The sequence below is a fragment of the Mya arenaria genome, chromosome 10, assembly GCF_026914265.1.
Source record: "Mya arenaria isolate MELC-2E11 chromosome 10, ASM2691426v1".
Lineage (NCBI taxonomy): Eukaryota > Metazoa > Mollusca > Bivalvia > Myida > Myidae > Mya > Mya arenaria.
The window spans coordinates 22,510,463-22,532,712 of NC_069131.1; the positions used below are offsets into that span (position 1 = coordinate 22,510,463).

The 22,250-nt window shown below is 36.7% G+C and overlaps 1 protein-coding gene across 1 annotated transcript; it reads right to left on the reverse strand.

Moving 5' to 3' along the window:
* Positions 1–1,686: 1,686 nt before the first annotated feature.
* Positions 1,687–22,184, reverse strand: LOC128206766 (peroxisomal acyl-coenzyme A oxidase 1-like). Its single transcript, XM_052909452.1, has 14 exons — positions 21,898–22,184; positions 18,441–18,603; positions 17,632–17,792; positions 16,976–17,083; positions 14,872–14,991; positions 12,483–12,598; positions 11,897–12,066; positions 11,101–11,263; positions 10,443–10,633; positions 10,061–10,213; positions 4,174–4,279; positions 3,768–3,914; positions 3,293–3,499; positions 1,687–2,323 (listed from the first exon to the last, which is right to left on the reverse strand). Exons 1-14 carry the CDS (start codon positions 22,019–22,021, stop codon positions 2,243–2,245), a joined length of 2,010 nt encoding a protein of 669 aa, XP_052765412.1. The 5' UTR covers positions 22,022–22,184; the 3' UTR covers positions 1,687–2,242.
* Between the last annotated feature and the right edge of the window lie 66 nt (positions 22,185–22,250).

The following is a 22,250-nucleotide window of genomic DNA, read 5'->3' on the forward strand; positions in this document are numbered from 1 at the left end:
GGCCCGCGGTTGTTTAGAGTGGGCTGCACCTTCCTTTATTATATTCAGTTGCCCGGCCAAAAAATTCTTGCACGTGCTGTGTGCTCTGATGCACATTCCTTAGACTTTAATAAGACCATAAACAGTGTTTTATATGCAATTCTTATGAAGGGATTTGGTCTCACTCTAAAAAAGCAAAGGTTTATGCAAAAATGTACAGATTGTCAGACCGAAAATCACACAGCTTTCACGACAACAAAAGTATCTTCAAAAACATGGGAAGTGCAAAAACAATCAAGAGCCAAACAAGAGCTGGTTCGTTCTGTGTGTGATTACCTTCGCGAAATAAATAGGCTTTTATTAAAACATGCCATATGTCTAACCAGTAGAAATCTAACTCATTAACCAACAATTGTTCAAATGTTATTCCTTTTTTAAAATGTTCTTTCTTAATATAATAATACAATAATATATATAATTCCATTAGACGATCATATGCTGTTGTTAATGTATATGCCCAAGATGTGCGGTTATTATTAGTTATTACCAATTAGTTCTGAATTTACATCGGTACTAATGTGACCATTAATGTTACATTGAATTTAAATGGTAGCCCTTTGTATTGATAAAACAATGTTAGTTTAATAAAAAAATAATCTTTATATTTTAAAAGAGACTTTTTTGCTTTAACCATTTAAACTCAACATTTTAGTTGCATTACGCGACACATACAACAACACCAAGAACAACAATTACAACAACAACAACAAATATAACAACTTTTGTTTTTGTTAAACCTTTTGCAAGGGACGCACATATGTGTCGAGCTACCGAAAAACGGATATACATGTAATCAACGCGGAATGTCTGTATTGAATAAAGACAAATGTAAAAAAGAAATGTTGTTGGAATTTGCTTTGTTTATTTTTAAAGTATGTAGAGTAACGTTACAGATGTTTATTTCAATTTATTTGACCCTTATCGCAGGCATCGGACGTCAGTCCGCTCGTGTTTCACAAAAGCGGGTAACACTCAACGGACTATCTTGATTGAAAACATTTGCAGATCTATGTCTGGCTGAAAGTAGAAAATAGATGGAGCGGCTTTAAAGGATATCAAGGTAGAAAAAGTTGGACCCGCCAACTCGTTTCTTCACGCGCTGTTTTCAATGCCATGAATAAACTTGCAAAACAAGGTCATGTTCGGCTACAGCTCGTGAATAGCTTACATTCAGACCTTACCGAACTGTAGCTCAGATGCAGTTACCAAAGAGGTTATTTTAGATTTTTGTGACACTGTATATATGGTAGAGCAAGAGGTACAATATCGATTGCGCAATCTTTAAACGGGTTCGTAAAGCGAAACAACGTAGATCAAGGTACCTCTATCCACGGAAAACGAATATTCAAGGCTGTAAATCTAAAAATAACATAAATTATTCACATTGCCTGCGCATTTCTGACCTTAGCGTTCCGAGCGAGCACACTACACCGACTTTTATCACAACACTTTTAATTTAATTCTGACATTATAAACCGTCCATTTACATCCGAGGTTGGATTCGATTGAAAATAACTAAGGTGCACCGATTTAGTCTAAAACCATTCGCTTTCCAGGGGCCCATCTTTCATGCCTTTTTTCCATATCTGCTGAATCACAGGAGGTGAAAGTGAGTATTTCACATCATCATAACACAGACACTGATTTTATTATTATTATTATTTACCAGATTTTACAAAATACACGTTAAAAAGTGCTTTACAAACGTCATATCACATAAAATAAAACCGGAATAACCTTTCTTTACCTATAATGCTTAAAATAAATTCCCAATTTATTGATTTCCCTACGTCTAATATTAATATTTGACAAAATCAATACAAAAAAGACGACGGGAGTTGTTGTTAGTACCACATACATATAAACAATGGATACACAATGGTAAACATGTCAGAGACAAAAATTGTATACGTTTTCACTCTCTTTCTTTTCTTAGTACGAGCATATTAACGCACAAGACGATTTGCATGGTCAATCAAGAAATAGTTTTTCACATAGTTATTTAATTGCATTTCCAATTATTATTTAAAAATAATCGGTTTACATCAAAAAACGAATTGAGTTCACTGAATTAAGTGTTTTTGCTCTATTCCATTATACATAGTTGTCTCCAAGCACATCAGTCAAATAATACTGACCAATATGTCGCCGTCATTAACTGTTTTGAAATCAGTCCTACACCCTTGGTATGGATATCTGCTCATTACAGTCTTGCAGTTGGGGTGTCAAACGTTAGCTTGCCTTCCATCAAGGGTTTCAGTGTCGTGTAGTACGAAGGCGAAACCTGCAAAACACAGAGAGTAAACTTGCAAGTAATACGATGAACGATTAATCAGATAACTGTAATGGTCAATTTGGCCGCATGCAAACTGATAAGCTCCGCCCCCTGTGTGATGTTTGTTAGAAGTTAGTTATGCATAGCCATGAACAACGATTTGTATCGCGGCATTTATATCTGCCCTGTAGGATCACTTTTTACAAACATTTATAATAGTCAAAATAATATTGAGCCTTTCACAAAAGTATTTCCTATCTGTTATTTAAATAAGGCGTCTTTTAAATGATTAGATATGTTAATGGTACTCGAACTACCTGATAACTGTACTTAACGGCATGCATTCTCGATTTAAGATAAAACAAAGTAAGGTCACTAATTCGACCTCAACACTACATCATGAATTACAACCAACGGCAAGACAAATGCTAATAATACAACTAAAACTACAAGGTCAAGTCCAGTAGTCAATTTTCTTAATATTAACCATGTTATGATAGCCATGATGCTTCCCTCTCTCTCTTTCATCATAATTCAGAATCGATATTTATATGAATAACTACAGAAACAAGCTGTCGAAAGTTTAAACTAAAGCCTTGTTTAAGGGCACAGGGTCAGCACCAACAGCATGGAACACAAAAACAAACACGCACAGAAACGGAAACATGGAACTACAGCACCAAACTCAACAAACACCACAGTACATATATACTATATAAACCACTAGTTGTGTTTATCAAGGGTTGATAGGTACCGCCTTGGAACAGTCAGTAAAATGTAAAGGGGGTTTAAACTAGTTTATGTGTACGACCTTACTTTAATCCCAACAATCACCAATAAAATAAAAACGTAAAAGGTAAATATTATCAAAGTATGAATTACTTCAGGAAACTTTACAATAAAAAAATATTAATGAACGAATAAGTAAACTTCAAGTAATTCCATGATAAGCAAACATTTCAATCAATCAATTTGTACCTCCTGTTTATTCAGCGGGGAGTCTTTGGCGTACTCGTACAGCGCTTCATACACATTGCCGTCATATCGTCCAAGGCAGCTTTCAAGCACCTCGTCACGATAGTCGAAGGAATCCACCAAAGCCACAGCATTTGGCCGGATGTCCGCAAACAAAGCCAATTGCCTATCAGCCAACATGGCTGCCTGCTGGCCCGACAGGAATCCATCCTGAAAAATGTCAATAATGAATGAAGGTTAGATAAATATAATTCAGTATTTAGATATTCATTGTTCTAAATTTATATAATTAAACTTCTATGTAATAAAATAGGAAAAGATACTGCTAAACAATATCTCACTTTTTTTCTAACCAAATTCAACAACTTACCTGCATTTTAGACAAACTGAAACATGAAAGACAGAATAAAACATACAGTGATAAAAGTATGTACTCAATTGTAGTGTAATATCATTCAATTCAGAGACTAAAACAAACCTGCAGAAAGTCGCCGAGCCTCTGTAAGATGCCGTTCACAGCAAACAGCTGACACAGGGATGTGAGAACCTTCGCCACTTTCGGGTCACTGGCACGAGCTTGGATGACACTTTGAAACGTGCGCACTGTATACAGGTAGCTATGCATCTGGTTGAATATATATATATATATATATATATATATATATTGTTAAATAGGTAATGCGACGTTCGTGGACATCAATTGTTAAGCTACATACAATAATGTTCTGAAACGGCTGTTAGTTATCGGTGCTGTTACAACTTTCGAAAAAGTCTTGGTTTAGAGTGTGTTTTATTGGAATCTGTTCCCAATGGTATGTTTATTCGGGGGAACTCAGACAGTAATTATCAATAAACTCTATTCTGGTAAGCATATATGTATATACCCTTGCTGCCTCGACCATCTGAACGCCACACAAGTTCCGGGCATCTTCCATTGAGTTCCCAGACTTAAGCAAAGACAAGAGTCGAGTTGCCGCTACCTGGATCATCCTGTTAAGAACAAAAACATTTAAAAAAAATTCAGGTTGGCCATCTGAGAAAACGTACATTTTTTCCTAAATACTGGTTGAAATTTAGGTGTAACAAATAAAAGATGTTTTTGCAATGACCTCTATCAGCAAACGTACCAGACAGAAGCATGCTTGTACAAGGCATGTAATTAAGAACACGATGTTCTCCATCAGCAGACGTAACAGACAGAAGCATGCTTGTACAAGACATGTAATTAAGGACACGATGTTCTCCATCAGCAGACGTAACAGACAGAAGCATGCTTGTACAAGACATGTAATTAAGGACACGATGCTCTCCATCAGCAGACGTAACAGACAGAAGCTTGCTTGTACCAGACACGTAATTAAGGACACGATGCTCTCCATCAGCAGACGTAACAGACAGAAGCATGCTTGTACCAGGCATGTTATTAAAGACATACTATTTCCATCAGCAAACGTACCTTGCAAAAGCATGCTTATACCAGGCATGTTATTAAAGACATACTATTTCCATCAGCAAACGTAACAGACAGAAGCATGTTTTACCAGGAATGTTATAAAGGACATAATGACCTCCATCAGTAAACGTACCTGACAGAAGCATGCTTGAACAAGGCATGTTATAAACGAGTTGTTGCTCGCGATCAGCAAACGTACCTGACAGAGGCTTGTTGTTTTACCATGCATGTTATAAAGGACATAATGCTCTCTATCAGTAAACGTACCTGACAGAAAGGGCTTGTACCAGGCATGTAATTAAGGACATAATGGCCTCAATCAGTAAACGTACCTGACAGAAAAGGCTTGTACTATGCATGTAATTAAGGACTTAATGGCCTCAATCAGTAAACGTACCTGACAGAAAAGGCTTGTACCAGGCATGTAATTAAGGATATAATGGCCTCAATCAGTAAGCGTACCTGGCAGAAAAGGCTTGTACCAGGCATGTAATTAAGGATATAATGGCCTCAATCAGTAAGCGTACCTGGAGAAAAGGCTTGTACCAGGCATGTAATTAAGGATATAATGGCCTCATTCAGTAAGCGTACCTGACAGAAAAGGCTTGTACCAGGCATGTAATTAAGGATATAATGGCCTCAATCAGTAAGCGTACCTGGCAGAAAAGGCTTGTACCAGGCATGTAATTAAGGACATAATGGCCTCAATCAGTAAGCGTACCTGGCAGAAAAGGCTTGTACCAGGCATGTTATATAGGACATAATGGCCTCAATCAGTAAACGTACCTGACAGAAGCATGCTTGAACCAGGCATGTTATATAGGACATAATGGCCTCAATCAGTAAACGTACCTGACAGAAGCATGCTTGAACCAGGCATGTTATTAAGGATATAATGGCCTCAATCAGTAAGCGTACCTGGCAGAAAAGGCTTGTACCAGGCATGTAATTAAGGATATAATGGCCTCAATCAGTAAGCGTACCTGGCAGAAAAGGCTTGTACCAGGCATGTTATATAGGACATAATGGCCTCAATCAGTAAACGTACTTGGAGAAGCATGCTTGAACCAGGCATATTATATAGGACATAATGGCCTCAATCAGTAAACGTACCTGACAGAAGCATGCTTGAACCAGGCATGTAATTAAGGATATAATGGCCTCAATCAGTAAGCGTACCTGGCAGAAAAGGCTTGTACCAGGCATGTAATTAAGGATATAATGGCCTCAATCAGTAAGCGTACCTGGCAGAAAAGGCTTGTACCAGGCATGTTATATAGGACATAATGGCCTCAATCAGTAAACGTACTTGGAGAAGCATGCTTGAACCAGGCATATTATATAGGACATAATGGCCTCAATCAGTAAACGTACCTGACAGAAGCATGATTGAACCAGGCATGTTATATAGGACATAATGGCCTCAATCAGAAAAGGCTTGTACCAGGCATGTTATTATGGACATAATGGCCTCAATCATTAAACGTACCTGACATAAGCATGCTTGAACCAGGCATGTTATATAGGACATAATGGCCTCAATCAGTAAACGTACCTGACAGAAGCATGCTTGAACAAGGCATGTTATTAAGGACATAATGACCTCCATCAGTAAACGTACCTGACAGAAGCATGCTTGAACAAGGCATGTTATAAACGAGTTGTTGCTCGCGATCAGCAAACGTACCTGACAGAGGCTTGTTGTTTTACCATGCATGTTATAAAGGACATAATGCTCTCTATCAGTAAACGTACCTGACAGAAAGGGCTTGTACCAGGCATGTAATTAAGGACATAATGGCCTCAATCAGTAAACGTACCTGACAGAAAAGGCTTGTACTATGCATGTAATTAAGGACATAATGGCCTCAATCAGTAAACGTACCTGACAGAAAAGGCTTGTACCAGGCATGTAATTAAGGATATAATGGCCTCAATCAGTAGGGTACCTGGCAGAAAAGGCTTGTACCAGGCATGTAATTAAGGATATAATGGCCTCAATCAGTAAGCGTTCCTGGAGAAAAGGCTTGTACCAGGCATGTAATTAAGGATATAATGGCCTCATTCAGTAAGCGTACCTGACAGAAAAGGCTTGTACCAGGCATGTAATTAAGGATATAATGGCCTCAATCAGTAAGCGTACCTGGCAGAAAAGGCTTGTACCAGGCATGTAATTAAGGACATAATGGCCTCAATCAGTAAGCGTACCTGGCAGAAAAGGCTTGTACCAGGCATGTTATATAGGACATAATGGCCTCAATCAGTAAACGTACTTGGAGAAGCATGCTTGAACCAGGCATATTATATAGGACATAATGGCCTCAATCAGTAAACGTACCTGACAGAAGCATGCTTGAACCAGGCATGTTATTAAGGATATAATGGCCTCAATCAGTAAGCGTACCTGGCAGAAAAGGCTTGTACCAGGCATGTAATTAAGGATATAATGGCCTCAATCAGTAAGCGTACCTGGCAGAAAAGGCTTGTACCAGGCATGTTATATAGGACATAATGGCCTCAATCAGTAAACGTACTTGGAGAAGCATGCTTGAACCAGGCATATTATATAGGACATAATGGCCTCAATCAGTAAACGTACCTGACAGAAGCATGCTTGAACCAGGCATGTAATTAAGGATATAATGGCCTCAATCAGTAAGCGTACCTGGCAGAAAAGGCTTGTACCAGGCATGTAATTAAGGATATAATGGCCTCAATCAGTAAGCGTACCTGGCAGAAAAGGCTTGTACCAGGCATGTTATATAGGACATAATGGCCTCAATCAGTAAACGTACTTGGAGAAGCATGCTTGAACCAGGCATATTATATAGGACATAATGGCCTCAATCAGTAAACGTACCTGACAGAAGCATGATTGAACCAGGCATGTTATATAGGACATAATGGCCTCAATCAGAAAAGGCTTGTACCAGGCATGTTATTATGGACATAATGGCCTCAATCATTAAACGTACCTGACATAAGCATGCTTGAACCAGGCATGTTATATAGGACATAATGGCCTCAATCAGTAAACGTACCTGACAGAAGCATGCTTGAACAAGGCATGTTATTAAGGACATAATGACCTCCATCAGTAAACGTACCTGACAGAAGCATGCTTGAACAAGGCATGTTATAAACGAGTTGTTGCTCGCGATCAGCAAACGTACCTGACAGAGGCTTGTTGTTTTACCATGCATGTTATAAAGGACATAATGCTCTCTATCAGTAAACGTACCTGACAGAAAGGGCTTGTACCAGGCATGTAATTAAGGACATAATGGCCTCAATCAGTAAACGTACCTGACAGAAAAGGCTTGTACTATGCATGTAATTAAGGACATAATGGCCTCAATCAGTAAACGTACCTGACAGAAAAGGCTTGTACCAGGCATGTAATTAAGGATATAATGGCCTCAATCAGTAGGGTACCTGGCAGAAAAGGCTTGTACCAGGCATGTAATTAAGGATATAATGGCCTCAATCAGTAAGCGTTCCTGGAGAAAAGGCTTGTACCAGGCATGTAATTAAGGATATAATGGCCTCATTCAGTAAGCGTACCTGACAGAAAAGGCTTGTACCAGGCATGTAATTAAGGATATAATGGCCTCAATCAGTAAGCGTACCTGGCAGAAAAGGCTTGTACCAGGCATGTTATTAAGGACATAATGGCCTCAATCAGTAAACGTACCTGGCAGAAAAGGCTTGTACCAGGCATGTAATTAAGGATATAATGGCCTCATTCAGTAAGCGTACCTGACAGAAAAGGCTTGTACCAGGCATGTAATTAAGGATATAATGGCCTCAATCAGTAAGCGTACCTGGCAGAAAAGGCTTGTACCAGGCATGTTATTAAGGACATAATGGCCTCAATCAGTAAACGTACCTGGCAGAAAAGGCTTGTACCAGGCATGTAATTAAGGATATAATGGCCTCAATCAGTAAGCGTACCTGGCAGAAAAGGCTTGTACCAGGCATGTAATTAAGGATATAATGGCCTCAATCAGTAAACGTACTTGGAGAAGCATGCTTGAACCAGGCATATTATATAGGACATAATGGCCTCAATCAGTAAACGTACCTGACAGAAGCATGCTTGAACCAGGCATGTTATTAAGGATATAATGGCCTTAATCAGTAAGCGTACCTGGCAGAAAAGGCTTGTACCAGGCATGTAATTAAGGACATAATGGCTTCAGTCATTAAACGTACTTGACAGAAGCATGCTTGAACCAGGCATGTTATATAGGACATAATGGCCTCAATCAGTAAACGTACCTGACAGAAGCATGATTGAACCAGGCATGTTATATAGGACATAATGGCCTCAATCAGAAAAGGCTTGTACCAGGCATGTTATTAAGGACATAATGGCCTCAATCATTAAACGTACCTGACATAAGCATGCTTGAACCAGGCATGTTATATAGGACATAATGGCCTCAATCAGTAAACGTACCTGACAGAAGCATGCTTGAACAAGGCATGTTATTAAGGACATAATGGCCTCAATCAGTAAACTTACCTGGCAAAAGTATGCTTGAACAAGGCATGTTATTAAGGACATAATGGCCTCAATCAGTAAACGTACCTGACAGAAGCATGCTTGAACAAGGCATGTTATATAGGACATAATGGCCTCAATCAGTAAACGTATCTGGCAGAAGTATGCTTGAACCAGGCATGTTATATAGGACAATAATGGCCTCAATCAGTAAACGTACCTGACAGAAGCATGCTTGAACCAGGCATGTTATATAGGACATAATGACCTCAATCAGTAAACTTACCTGGCAGAAGCATGCTTGAACCAGGCATGTTATTATGGACATAATGACCTCAATCAGTAAACTTACCTGACAGAAAAGGCCTGTACCAGACATGTTATAAAGGACATAATGACCTCAACCAGTAAACTTACCTAGCAGAAGCATGCTTGAACCAGGCATGTTATTATGGACATAATGACCTCAATCAGTAAACTTACCTGGCAGAAAAGGCATGTACCAGATATGTTATAAAGGACATAATGACCTCAATCAGTAAACTTACCTGGCAGAAGCATGCTTGAACAAGGCATGTTATAAAGGACATAATGACCTCAATCAGTAAACTTACCTGGCAGAAGCATGCTTGAACCAGACATGTTATTAAGGACATATTGACCTCAATCAGTAAACTTACCTGGCAGAAAAGGCCTGTACCAGACATGTTATAAAGGACATAATGACCTCAATCAGTAAACTTACCTGGCAGAAGCATGCTTGAACCAGACATTTTATATCGGAGTTGTTGCTCTCTATCATGAAACGTACCTGACAGAAGCATGTTCATACAAGTCAGTCAGGTCTTCCATCTTTATAGCTTCGTTGATAGAACTCTTAGGTTTCTGTGGTTTGTTCAGATAGCTCATGAATCCAGGTAACTGCTGGCCTTTGGAAACCTGGGCATAGACTTTCACCAGGTACCTGAAGCAATATGATCGATCAGAAATGCGTAAGTTTTTAAGATTAAAATGAGTTTGAGTCTCGGTTTAATAAAAACTGTTCCCTTTCAGCAATTTAAAGAACAACACTGTCACCATTGTATACCTGCAAGAAATTCTACTTCAAATTAAAAACAGACTCGTTAAAATGTAATTAAAGTGAATGACACGAGCCAAAATTCGTCACTAAAGCGATCATCTAACAGCTTTACCTTGCACATTGTAGGTACATAACGGTGTTTTCCCCTTCATAAGTACAGGCGGGTGTAATATGGGTCCAGATTTTTGGCAGCCCACTAGCATGTGTATATCCATGTCCTCCGCATGCTCTCCGTAGCTTGTCGATACCCTCGTTTGCGATATCTGAAGACAGAGCCTTCAGTCCTGCTGCTAAGGCGTGCAGCTAAGGAGAAAAAGGCGTTTAATATTTTTAACAGTTAATTAATGACCAACAGAGTTATTAAGTAATGATCGATCCTCGAAAAATTTGAGCCAAGCGGATTTTTACCTAAAGAAATCCTTACATCTACTTTACATCCAGTTTGAGCCAACGAGGAACTCGAGCAAAGCGTGTCATTGGCGTTGATCCTGTGCTATAAAACGGGGTTTATATTTAAACTTTCAAGTACTGTACCGGTGTCTGTAGTTTTTCATACAAATATTGACCTTGTACCTTGTACCCGTACAGAGAGTCATAGTGTTTGGCTGCAAGTCTTATCTCTGTAGCTTTCATCGTATTATTGTTTTTGAGTATAATAAAAGGAAATATCTGCCAAATGTTAAGACCTTGATTGTATTGCCCTAGCCCACTGGCCCAAGTAAACACGTTATTGATCATGCAAAGGATAGCTGTTCAGTCACATCACTTACAGACTGGTATTCCTCCATATTGCCCTTCTCAATGTCAGCTGAAACACGATTGTACTCCGCCATCATAAAGTTGCCAGTGAACTGCCAGGCGAAAGCTGCAGCGATCATCGGAAACAGCTTCTCTTGCTGGGTTTGGTAGTCAATGACCTGAGGTTCTGGACCACTAAATGGTAGATAGAGTAGGGTCATTTGAAATATATAATATGATATATGACTGACAAAGGGTTTAAAATCGTGGGCCCTTTTGACATGTTGTACGTCTTATATAATGGCTCATATGGATAGGCAAAGAATAGAAATTGCCTGCATGACATATCTTGTATCGAAATACATTACTGACGTAAAATATATTTATTGCTACATACAGTCGAACCACGTTGTCTCGAACTCCCAGGGATCGGCGAAAATACCTCGCACCTCGGTAAATTCGAGCCAAATGAGATTGTTTGCCTTAGTCTAAAAAATCGGTTCTTTAATCTAGTTCGATCTAATGGGGCTCGACTGAAAATCAATCGCAAATCTGTCTTTGAAAGTTCATGGTAATACCGCCAAATCTTAAGCTTGTAGCAAGATCAAAATCGATAATGATTACAGTCGAACCCCGTTGGCTCGAATTCGCTTGGCTCGAATTTATCGATGGCTCGAACTAAGTTTTAAGGACCGTTTATTTATACTCAAGGCAAGATTTACCGTTTGGCTCGATTTTTTCAAGGCTCGAGGTATTTTCACCGATCCCTGGGATTTCGAGCCAACGGGGTTCGACTGTATTATAAAAATGAGTATCAAAAAACATTACCCTGGCCTTATTTCTGTTTGTCTCCTTACGGCACTATATCTTGTTGCTATTGTGGCGGCCATTGCACACGATATTCCCATACTTCCGACAATCATAGCACGAATGTAAACCATCGCTCCATACGCTAACTTTGCGTTTTTGGGAGCAACATAAGTGCCATCTTTTTCAACCTGAATAAAATTCAATGAACCATTATTTACACATAACACATGTAGACCATCGCTCAATTCACCAATTTTACGTTTCTTGGAGCAATATAAGTGCCATCTTTTTCAACTTAAGTACATTAGTACACACATGTAAATAGATAATAACCGAATATCTTAACTTTGTGTTTCCTTGAACAATGTAGGTCCCATCTGTTTCATTCATGATGCATTTAATATCAGCCAAACCTTTTTTAAATTTAACGAATGCAAACCGAAGCCGTAAAAACTAAATCTCCTTTTTGGATCCACTGCATTTCGAATAAGAATGCAAATGATATCAAGTTTGTTTTTTTAAATACTGACTGTATCGACTTTACTCACGGACATGGCTAAGGTTATGAAGACAGCAGGGTGTAAATTGAAAATGGAAAAGTTACCTTGGCATATCTCATGAGCATGGCGTCCCTGGGTACACGGTAGTTGTTGAATATCAGATAGCCATTATCCATTCCGTTAAACCCTAACTTGTTCCCGATATCACCAAGCTGTACACCTAGGGTTAGGTAATACAAAGAAGGACATAATATATGGGGTATATTTGTAAATATAACCAAGCTATACGCCTACATGGAGTTACAATATTGGGTATATTTGTTAATATCACCAAGCTGTACGCCTAGATGGATATGAAATACAGGGTATATGTGTTGGTATCACGAGACTGTACTCCTAGATGGAGATAAAATATAGGGTACATTTTTTATATCACCAAGCTGTACGCCTAGATGGAGATAAAATAAAGGGCATTTGTTGGTATCACCAAGCTGTACGCCTAGATGGAGATGAAATACAGGGTAAATTTGTTGGTATCACGAGGCTGTACGCCTAGATGGAGATGAAATATAGGGTATATGTGTTGGTATCATGAGGCTGTACGCCTAGATGTATATGAAATACAGGGTATATGTGTTGGTATCACGAGGCTGTACTCCTAGATGGAGATAAAATATGGGGTATATTTTTTATATCACCAAGCTGTACGCCTAGATGGAGATAAAATTAAGGTTATTTGTTGGTATCACCAAGCTGTACGCCTAGATGGAGATGAAATACAGGGTAAATGTATTGTTATCACGAAGCTGTACGCCTAGATGGAGATGAAATACAGGGTATATGTGTTGGTATCACGAGGCTTTACGCCTAGATGGAGATAAAATAAAGGGTATTTGTTGGTATCACGAAGCAGTAAGCCTAGATGGAGATGAAATACAGGGTTTATGTGTTGGTATCACGAGGCTGTACGCCTAGATGGAGATACAATACAGGGTATATCTTTATATCACCAAGCTGTACGCCTAGATGGAGATAAAATATATGGTATATTTGTTGATATCACCAAGCTGTACGCCTAGATGGATATAAAATATAGGGTATATTTGTTGGTATCACCAAACTGTATGCATAGAGGGAGAAACATATAGGGTATATTCGTTGATATCACCAGACTGTACGCATAAATGGAGAAAAATAAATGGTATATTTGGTGATATCACCAAGCTGTACACCTAGATGGAGACAGAATATGAAATATATTTCTTGATATCACCAAGCATATTTTCACGAGTGGCACAGCGGCAAGTGAAACTGTAAATTCCTGTGCTTGGGAGTGAAATACAATTGATCTGCACCGAAATTTAAAACTTAAGAAAATAGTGGATTTTATTGGCGTGATTAGGGAATTTGTGAGGGAGAAACAACGTCGTGACGTCATTTTGTTGATGTATTTTTAACAATTTAAACCCGGAAAAGTAAACGCATCATTACACGGGAACCAAAATCTGTGCAGTGAAATATCAAATTGTTATTTATACCCCTGTGACAATACCATCAATGTAACTAACATTATATTTCACCGAAAGCATAAATGAAATTGATATAATTTAGCATGATTCTAGAATAGTAGGACTATACTTTGTGCATAAATAAAAGCTGAAAAGTCGTGCATTAAAATAGACACAGCCATGAACATAAACTATTGCTTCACCATGAATTGATACTTTTATTAAGCAATACGGGAACCAATATCAAATTGGTATTTCCTCAGCAGTGAAAATAACAGCAGTGAAAATAACATGATATGTCATTGGAAACCGCTACCACTACAGCCAATTTAAGAGTTTACTTAACATCGAACAATATTTGTGTTGATAGAGATGCCACTTTAACATAAAATTGCATATGCTACATTTAGATGTTTTAATCATGATTTGAATATTGAACTTAGAAGGCACTTAAGTATTGCTCTGCATGATCGATAATGTAATTTCTGTCTACTGAACAATAATATATCTGAAATTGATTGTGAAAATCTTGCCTTTTTAGTTGTAAAAAATATACACATATAAGGAATCAATATTTGTTAAATTGGTGTGAATCTGCTGTTGATCTGAATAGTTTTATGCCCTATTATCCACAAATGACTTTAACACAATAAGAAAATTAGCAGTGTACATATTTCATCTTATGAATGGTATCAAGAAAAAAGAATAATCATACTGTAATGTTTTCATCTCATGTATAAATGTATTATGACAAACTATAAGCATTACGTATGATGTTTACTATTTGGAAATATATTTTGGGCAGGAGGCCTTTATTTACAAAATAAAATCATGACTTGACTTGGAAAGTATACAAAATGACATAATTTGATATGACGCCAGAATAGTAGGACTAAATATTTGTGCATAAATTTTAATGGTATAACAGAAAAAAACAAGCAAAAAAGGGAACAGTTTTAATATAATATGTGTTGTTGTTTTTTACCTGGCATGGGTTTGTGGTCGTGTAGACTTCTGATCTGCACAACGAAAGCATGAATCCCCATGTTTTTACCCTGCGTGTTAAGTTGCGCCATTACGACAGCATAGTTACACGTCCGTCCCACTGAAATAAAGTAAGTGCACGGGAGATAATTCAATGAGCATTGTATATGTAATAAGTAATTTCTTAATGAATAATAATGGGAGGAGTGCGCATAGCAAAAGAGCCATTATCATTCATTAATATTTTTTTATGTCAGCACTCAAATGATGCAAATCATTGTATGAGGTCATTAGGTATCAGTCATCAACATTTAAAGATGCACTCTTACTCCGCATTGTATGGTTCTTATGAAGGACAGCGAGTTAAAATTGAAAGAAATGTGCAGAAAAAACGGTACGGAACGAGCCATTTTTTACGAAAATCCATGGAAACCAGTTATATAAGACAGCTGACAAAAAATAGATTGCGGATTTTTATATTTAAGTTCATAAACTCATGTTTTATGCATTTTTCTTAAACCGTTAGTAACGGTTTAAGCCATAAACATTAATTTCCGAACGGCAATATGCAAATCTGCGCTCTGATCTTTTGTCACCCATCTTTTATCATTGGTTTGCAGATATCTACGGTGAAATTTGCTCTTTCCAAGACAAAAAAATAATAAAGTTGCAAAAACGGCAAATGTGTGAGAGTCCAGCATTAACATAATGGTGAATGGATCTATCAGAAATAGCTTATTTGTTGGTTCGATTCCATAACGCAGTCTCGTATACAAAAAAAAAACATAAACATTTCGGCCATCTGATTGGGTCTTTATTTAAAGTCTTAATTCTGGTAGAACTGGGAAATTCATAAAGTATGTGTAGACATTAAAAATGTCTAATTAAAATCAAAGATATAGAGGATATTTGTTTATTTCAGTGTCAGATCGTATTTTATTTTTACGAGTGTCATAGAAAAACATATTTTCACGAGTAGCGAAGCCACGAGAGAAAATGTAGTTTTTCTATGATCACGAGTGAAATTGAATACGATCTTACATTGAAATAAACAAATTTTCTGTTTCTTTTATGCTTATTTTATGAGTTGTATTAGTTTTTTTAATTTATTTCTTAATAACCCCTTTTTTGGAAAGGGTGGTATTTACGCCGCTACCGGGGGGCGCCCCTCTCGCAAAATTATAGCTGTCATCTGTTCTATTTCCGGTTTGTTGAGAAATAGTTCTCTGCTATTCATTCTTATAGTTTATTATTTGCTCTTTTTTTAGTGCAAAGCTTTTATAAACAGATATCAATGAAGTTTTATAAGTGCACATATGTTCCAAAAAATAACGAAAACATTTTTATTTTAAGTGGGGCATGAATACATAACCAGATTACTACGCCGCTATTTATGAATGAAAATTTGGAAGGTCAAATGTGTTAGCAAAGCAAATGCGGATACTCATTGGATTTTTAACATTCTTCTTAGTTTAAGAATGCATGTGTTTCATAGTAAATTAATATTCAGTCATCTTACTGTCAGAGACCAGTCTGTTTCGCTTGAAAACAGGTTTGTTTTCCAGGTAAAGAGTGAACGCCACGCTAGTTTGTTGACAAATTTTGAGGCGTGGGTGGGGTAAAAAATATCGGATTATCTGTAAATTGTTGTGTGAATTTTCCGGGAAGCTCATTTTACGTATTACAATGGCAAACAGTTCAAAATACATTTGAACGATGATATAAAATTATATTTATGTTCGAACAGTTGTTTTCGTCTGTAACTTGTTTGGTATGAAAGCAAATGTTCGAACATTCAGCTTCAAGATCAAGAAAATATTTGAAAAACGGGTTAACCTGTAATAAACGGTAAGTTTTCAATTTCCAAATATATATATTTATTTAAATTTATTAAACATTTCTTTAATTTTTAAACATTTTTTTGCCAACATGTACTGGTTCAAAGTGAAGTGTTCTGTTTTGATCAAGGCAAGTAACTACAAAGGAATTTAAGTAGTTCTGAAAGTTGATATTTTCACTCCTTATTTTGCAGTGAAAATATTGTTATTTCACTGTTAAAACCCCATATTTCATCGAAAAGCATGAAAGAAAATCCAATAACTAACACCCAGCTGGCCAGTATTTCATGGCCGTGATGGTTGGGCTGTTAATGATGAACTCCTCGGTCGCAGGATCGTACGTAGCCATCGTTTCAAGCCCTCGGATAAACGTCCCTGAAAACAATGCAGGACTTTTCGGATTTACAAAAACAAAACAAAAGAACACAAGTTTAACGATGTCAACGTATATTTTGTTCACGTTTATTGTGATATATCGCACGTCATAAATGTTACGTGGGAGAGCAATATTTTGCTTCGAATGAAAACAAATATAACTTTACTATTTATGCACCATTTTAAATTAAACAAAGCGCAGTCGACGTAGCCCCGCATTTAGTCTTTTATTAAAGCAAAGGTTTTTTTTTCGAAAATTCTGGTTTCCCCCATCGCCCACTGACAAAGATGTAAAGTACCAGTATGGAACTACGCACAAAACAGTTCCGGCGATAACAATACATTTTTACTTTGTTTTGTTCAACTAAGGTAGGAGAAAAACATCTGCCATGGCCTCTCGTGTAAGATAGTGCAAGATAAGAATTTAAAGCATATCAAAATAGTTGGATCTCCTTATCTGGGATTGAAGAAATGTTTATCAGTCGAGTGATATAAGAGACAGTACATTCTACACAGAAGTTTAAGACAGAAATCGTCAATTGTCGTACCATGTCCGACTTCTGTTTGCGCATACGTTCCGATAATCTTGAACTGTCTGGCAGGCGTCAAGTATTTCTCAATCTGTTCTGGGGTACCCTGCTTCTCTATGGTGGGCATAAACATGGACTCGTGGATGCCGAGGGGAAAGTTCTCATGACTTACTAGTGCCCTGAAAAACGAGGATTTCACTATCGCATATAATGAATATTGTGAGAAACTGTTGATTTCGGTATTAATCACCGGCTATGGTGGCCAATTTTTCACTGCAAATTGTTTGCCATGCATTTAGAGAACCGTTTATCGCTTCTTCATTAAAAATCGTTAGTGTGGAGTTTCATACAGCGTTGTCAAACTGACTTACAGTAAGGTGGTCAATCATGATAGTGTCCCCAAAGATAACATGTATATAATAAAATTTAAATTAAATAATTGAATAACAATACAATAATGAATACCTTTGCCACCAAAGTAGGCTTGTCTTTTGTTCCTTAAAACATTATACTATGGAAACTCCAGGGACAAACTATAATGGCAGCATTGTTGTTCTGTGTTTGTTTCTTACCAATATGGGATTAACAATGCTTAAACACACACTTTTTCTCGAAAGTGAAAAACATATTCCCAATTTCTGTTTATAAAAAATGCACTTATATGAAAATTATTAAATATTTTTAAAATATTTTTTTTTTTAAAAACTTGAATTTTTCATAATAAAAATACCCCGACCCCATTCCAAAAATGAAAATATGTACTTGTTAAAATGCACACGGATCAAAGTGTTTCTTGTGATAAATTAAAAATCAACACGTCAATTTACCCTCTGATGTAGAAAATGTCGGAAAGGTCCTTGATATTAAGTTGCTTGATAAGTTTGATCATGTAGATGGACTTTTTTATTCCAACATCATAGAGCGTTTCCCGATCCCGATTCCACCATGGCGGGAAAGATTGCATAGACTTGTCTTGAAAAACGATGTTCTCTGCAAATGCAACATTTATCCATTTAAAGGCGGTAAAATTGAAAACAAGAGAATAAAAAGTGACTATAAGTTAAACTTTGTATTTATAAATATTAAACGCTAGATTAAAAACTTAAATGCAGTTACCCTAGTAATTCGGTAAATCGGAACTTTATAATATAAAAAAGTAATATTGATACAACTGACCTTTGGTGAAGGATCATGTGTGTGTGTGTGTGTGTGCGCGCGCGCGCGTGCGTGCGTGCGTGCGTGCGTGCGTTGTCTGTGACATTTGTCTTCAAATCAGTTTGCTACTAAACAAGACCGTAGTAGACATTACCGGATTATCCAAATAGACAACGTGGTCATTCGGAATTATTCGGCCATTTTCCAATGAAAACAACCTCGGATGTATGTCGGTACACCAGTACGTAAAAGCTGTGCGTAGAATTTTAAATTATAGTATTAATTAATTGAAGTGTTATTACGTGTATTTTGTTTCACTTAGTTTAAATTTATTGCCAAATTAAATGCATGATTGCTTACATAATTAAGATTTCCAAGAGTAATGTCAGTAAGTTAACTGCTAAAATAAAATAACTTCGCGATCTACTTGAAGCGTAGTTGGATAAAAAGATTTCTGACATTGTAAACCGTCCATTCACATCCGAGGTTGTTTTCGATGGTAAATGGCCGAAGGTATCCGATTGAAAACGAGGTACAACAACGGGGGGGGGGGGGGCGAAACTGGCTAAAACACAACCAGGGCCAGGGGCGAATGCAGGATTTAACTTACGGACATAACCTTTTGACATGCGCCCCTCCCTCAAAACCGAATATTATTTTGTTTAAATTGTTGGCAGGGGGGTTCTGAGGGACCCCCCCCCCCCCCACACACACACACGAATATTTAAACAAGTTATAGTCCGAAATGGTGCATTTTGGTCGTATTCTATCACATGTTTCTTCTATATTGAAATGAAAAGTAGATTAAAACGATAATTCTTATTTTTTTATATTTTTTTTTGGTGTGGTGGGGGGGGGGGGGGGCACCGGGTGCACATAAATATATTTTAATATGTCACTGTTTGTTTAAAGACGACAACCCATGATGCACGTATCCAACTAAATTTTTATTTTTCAAAAATTTAGCTAACTCTGACTTGTCTTTTTTTATTTTTACGATCTTAAAAGTATAATTGAGGTATTTTAAGTTATAAATCATGATTTGTTTTATGAGCCTTTAAATACTATTATTTTTATATTTCTTATCGAGACCATTTCTAATAATAACCTTGATATATACGAACTAATTTTCGAACCACGAAACGCAATGGTTAAAGGCCCATTAGCTTAAGTTTATTTGTATTGTAAATAAATCTGATATTATTGTTTTAACCATATGATTGTGATAAGTTTAAACATTAAATAACTGTATAAATGAAAATATATATATATATATATATATATATATATATATATATATATATATATATATATATATATATATATATATATACAAAATCCTCGGTACTTTTTTCGGCCTACAGTTGGGGACCGTATTCCTCGGTAGACAGATACATTCCTAGAGTGTAATGTATAAATCACAATTGATATTTTTGGTGGAATATGTCAACATTGGAGCGAAAATGTTGACATCCAAATGTTGTTGTTTATAATAAGTCATCTGCCTTTTAAACAATGTTATATGTTATGTCGTCTCATTCCGTTATTTCAAGCTAAAGCCAACTGTATAAAAACCGTTAATTGTTTGGTTTGGTCAAAGTTAGCCGAAAGATTCATTGATTGGTCAATTTTCATCCAGGTATAAATCAAATCAAAACCCAATCAAATAGTTTAGATATGCAAACCAGCCAAAAAGATAACCATTTGATAACATATTCAGAGTTATACAATAAGCAGAAGGGAGTTAATAAGAAGCGTTCATGAGGCCTGGTGTAACCAATAGTACTTCTTTTATCTGATATTATAAACAAGTACACTGGCGGGCCTTTAAGGCGTTGACATACGAATGTTAAAATCGGGAACTTCAAGTTCAACAACTAGAACGCGGAAGTAAGTAACTAATCTAATTGTTCGACCTACACGTTAGTTGTCTGATATTTTGTTTATACAGTTTGGATTGCTTTGCTTATCAGCACACTGATTTAAAGATGCACTTTTACTCCCAAATAAGATTTACCACAATTAAAACAATTGTTTTGAAATACCAAAAGGAATTAATAAATGTCGAAAACAATGGTACTTATGAAGGATACCGTGTTTAATTTGAAGGAAAGGTGCAAAACAACGGCAATGCTACATTATGAAACGATTGTAGATCGAAGTAAATATTTTAGCACTCACCATGATTTAATATTTTTGCGTTTTCAGCTTTTAAATGCACGCTTACAGTCTTGTTATCAGTAATTAATATTTTCCATAAATGCATTATATAGTAAGTAGTTAAAAGCTTATCACTCAAAATGTATGTTTGTTATACATGTGAATGTATTGATTTTGATTTCACCTGAAACCAACTATGACCAGAGGGGAGACTAGCGGTTGGCTGGCAAATGAGCACTAAATTTTAACCTTAAATGATAAATTTAAACGCTGATATAAATAAATATTTAACACGTAAAATTGTAGACTGTTTTCTTTTTATGATTAAATAACTTCAACATTAAGTACCTTTGCGAAGAATACCTGCGTTTCAATCACTGCAAAAAATATAGCTACTTAATGTGTTTATGCATCCTGGGTTGAATTACCAATCATAGTTGAATCAATAAGGTACCTTTTTAAAGCTGCACTCTCACAGATTAACCGTTTTCACACCTTTTTTAAAAAAAAATCTTGGAATGAGCAAATTTTTGCGTTACTATCTGCAAACCAGTAATATAAGACTGCTGACAAAAGATCAGATCGCAGATTTGCATATTTCCGTTCAAAAATTAATGTTTTATGGCTTAAACCGTTAAGAAAAATGCATACAACATGATTTTTTGAATTTAAATAAAAAAACTGCGATCTAAATTTTTGCTAGAAGTCTTATATAACTGGTTTCCATGGATTTTCGCAAATGTTGGCTCGTTCCAAGACAAAAAATAAAAAGAAGTTGTCAAAACGTTCAATTTGTGAGAGTGCAGCTTTAATATAAACTTTAAGAAGAAGGTAAACGTATAGATCGAAAAGAATGATAAACCGACAAGCTTTCAGGTAACTAGACCATTTTAGGTAGTCCCAGATTTTAAACTCCGGCGATGAAATGCAATACATTTTATGCAATAAAATGCTACAAAATTAACTTACGTAGATATCTTTTTCGTCTGACATTTTCTTTTCCTCCATAAACAACTTCTGTAAGAGCCTCGCAATCAAAAGAAGCTGATTTCCTCTCTTTTGCCAAGTCTGGGTTAATTTTAACCGAAGCCATACCGACAGTTCGGATGGTATGCTAAAACTGATTTGTCGTTCTACTTTATATTACGTATATATAACTATGCATGAACTTTTGATAACGGAATGCGTACTATTGATTCGTAGTTCGTGCATTTTATCTCGTATCCTATCTTTTAACCTAGCTTTCCAATTTATGACCGGTATCCGATACAGAAACAGGTGAATTTAGGATGTCTCCTCACCCCATGGTATATACTTTGGTA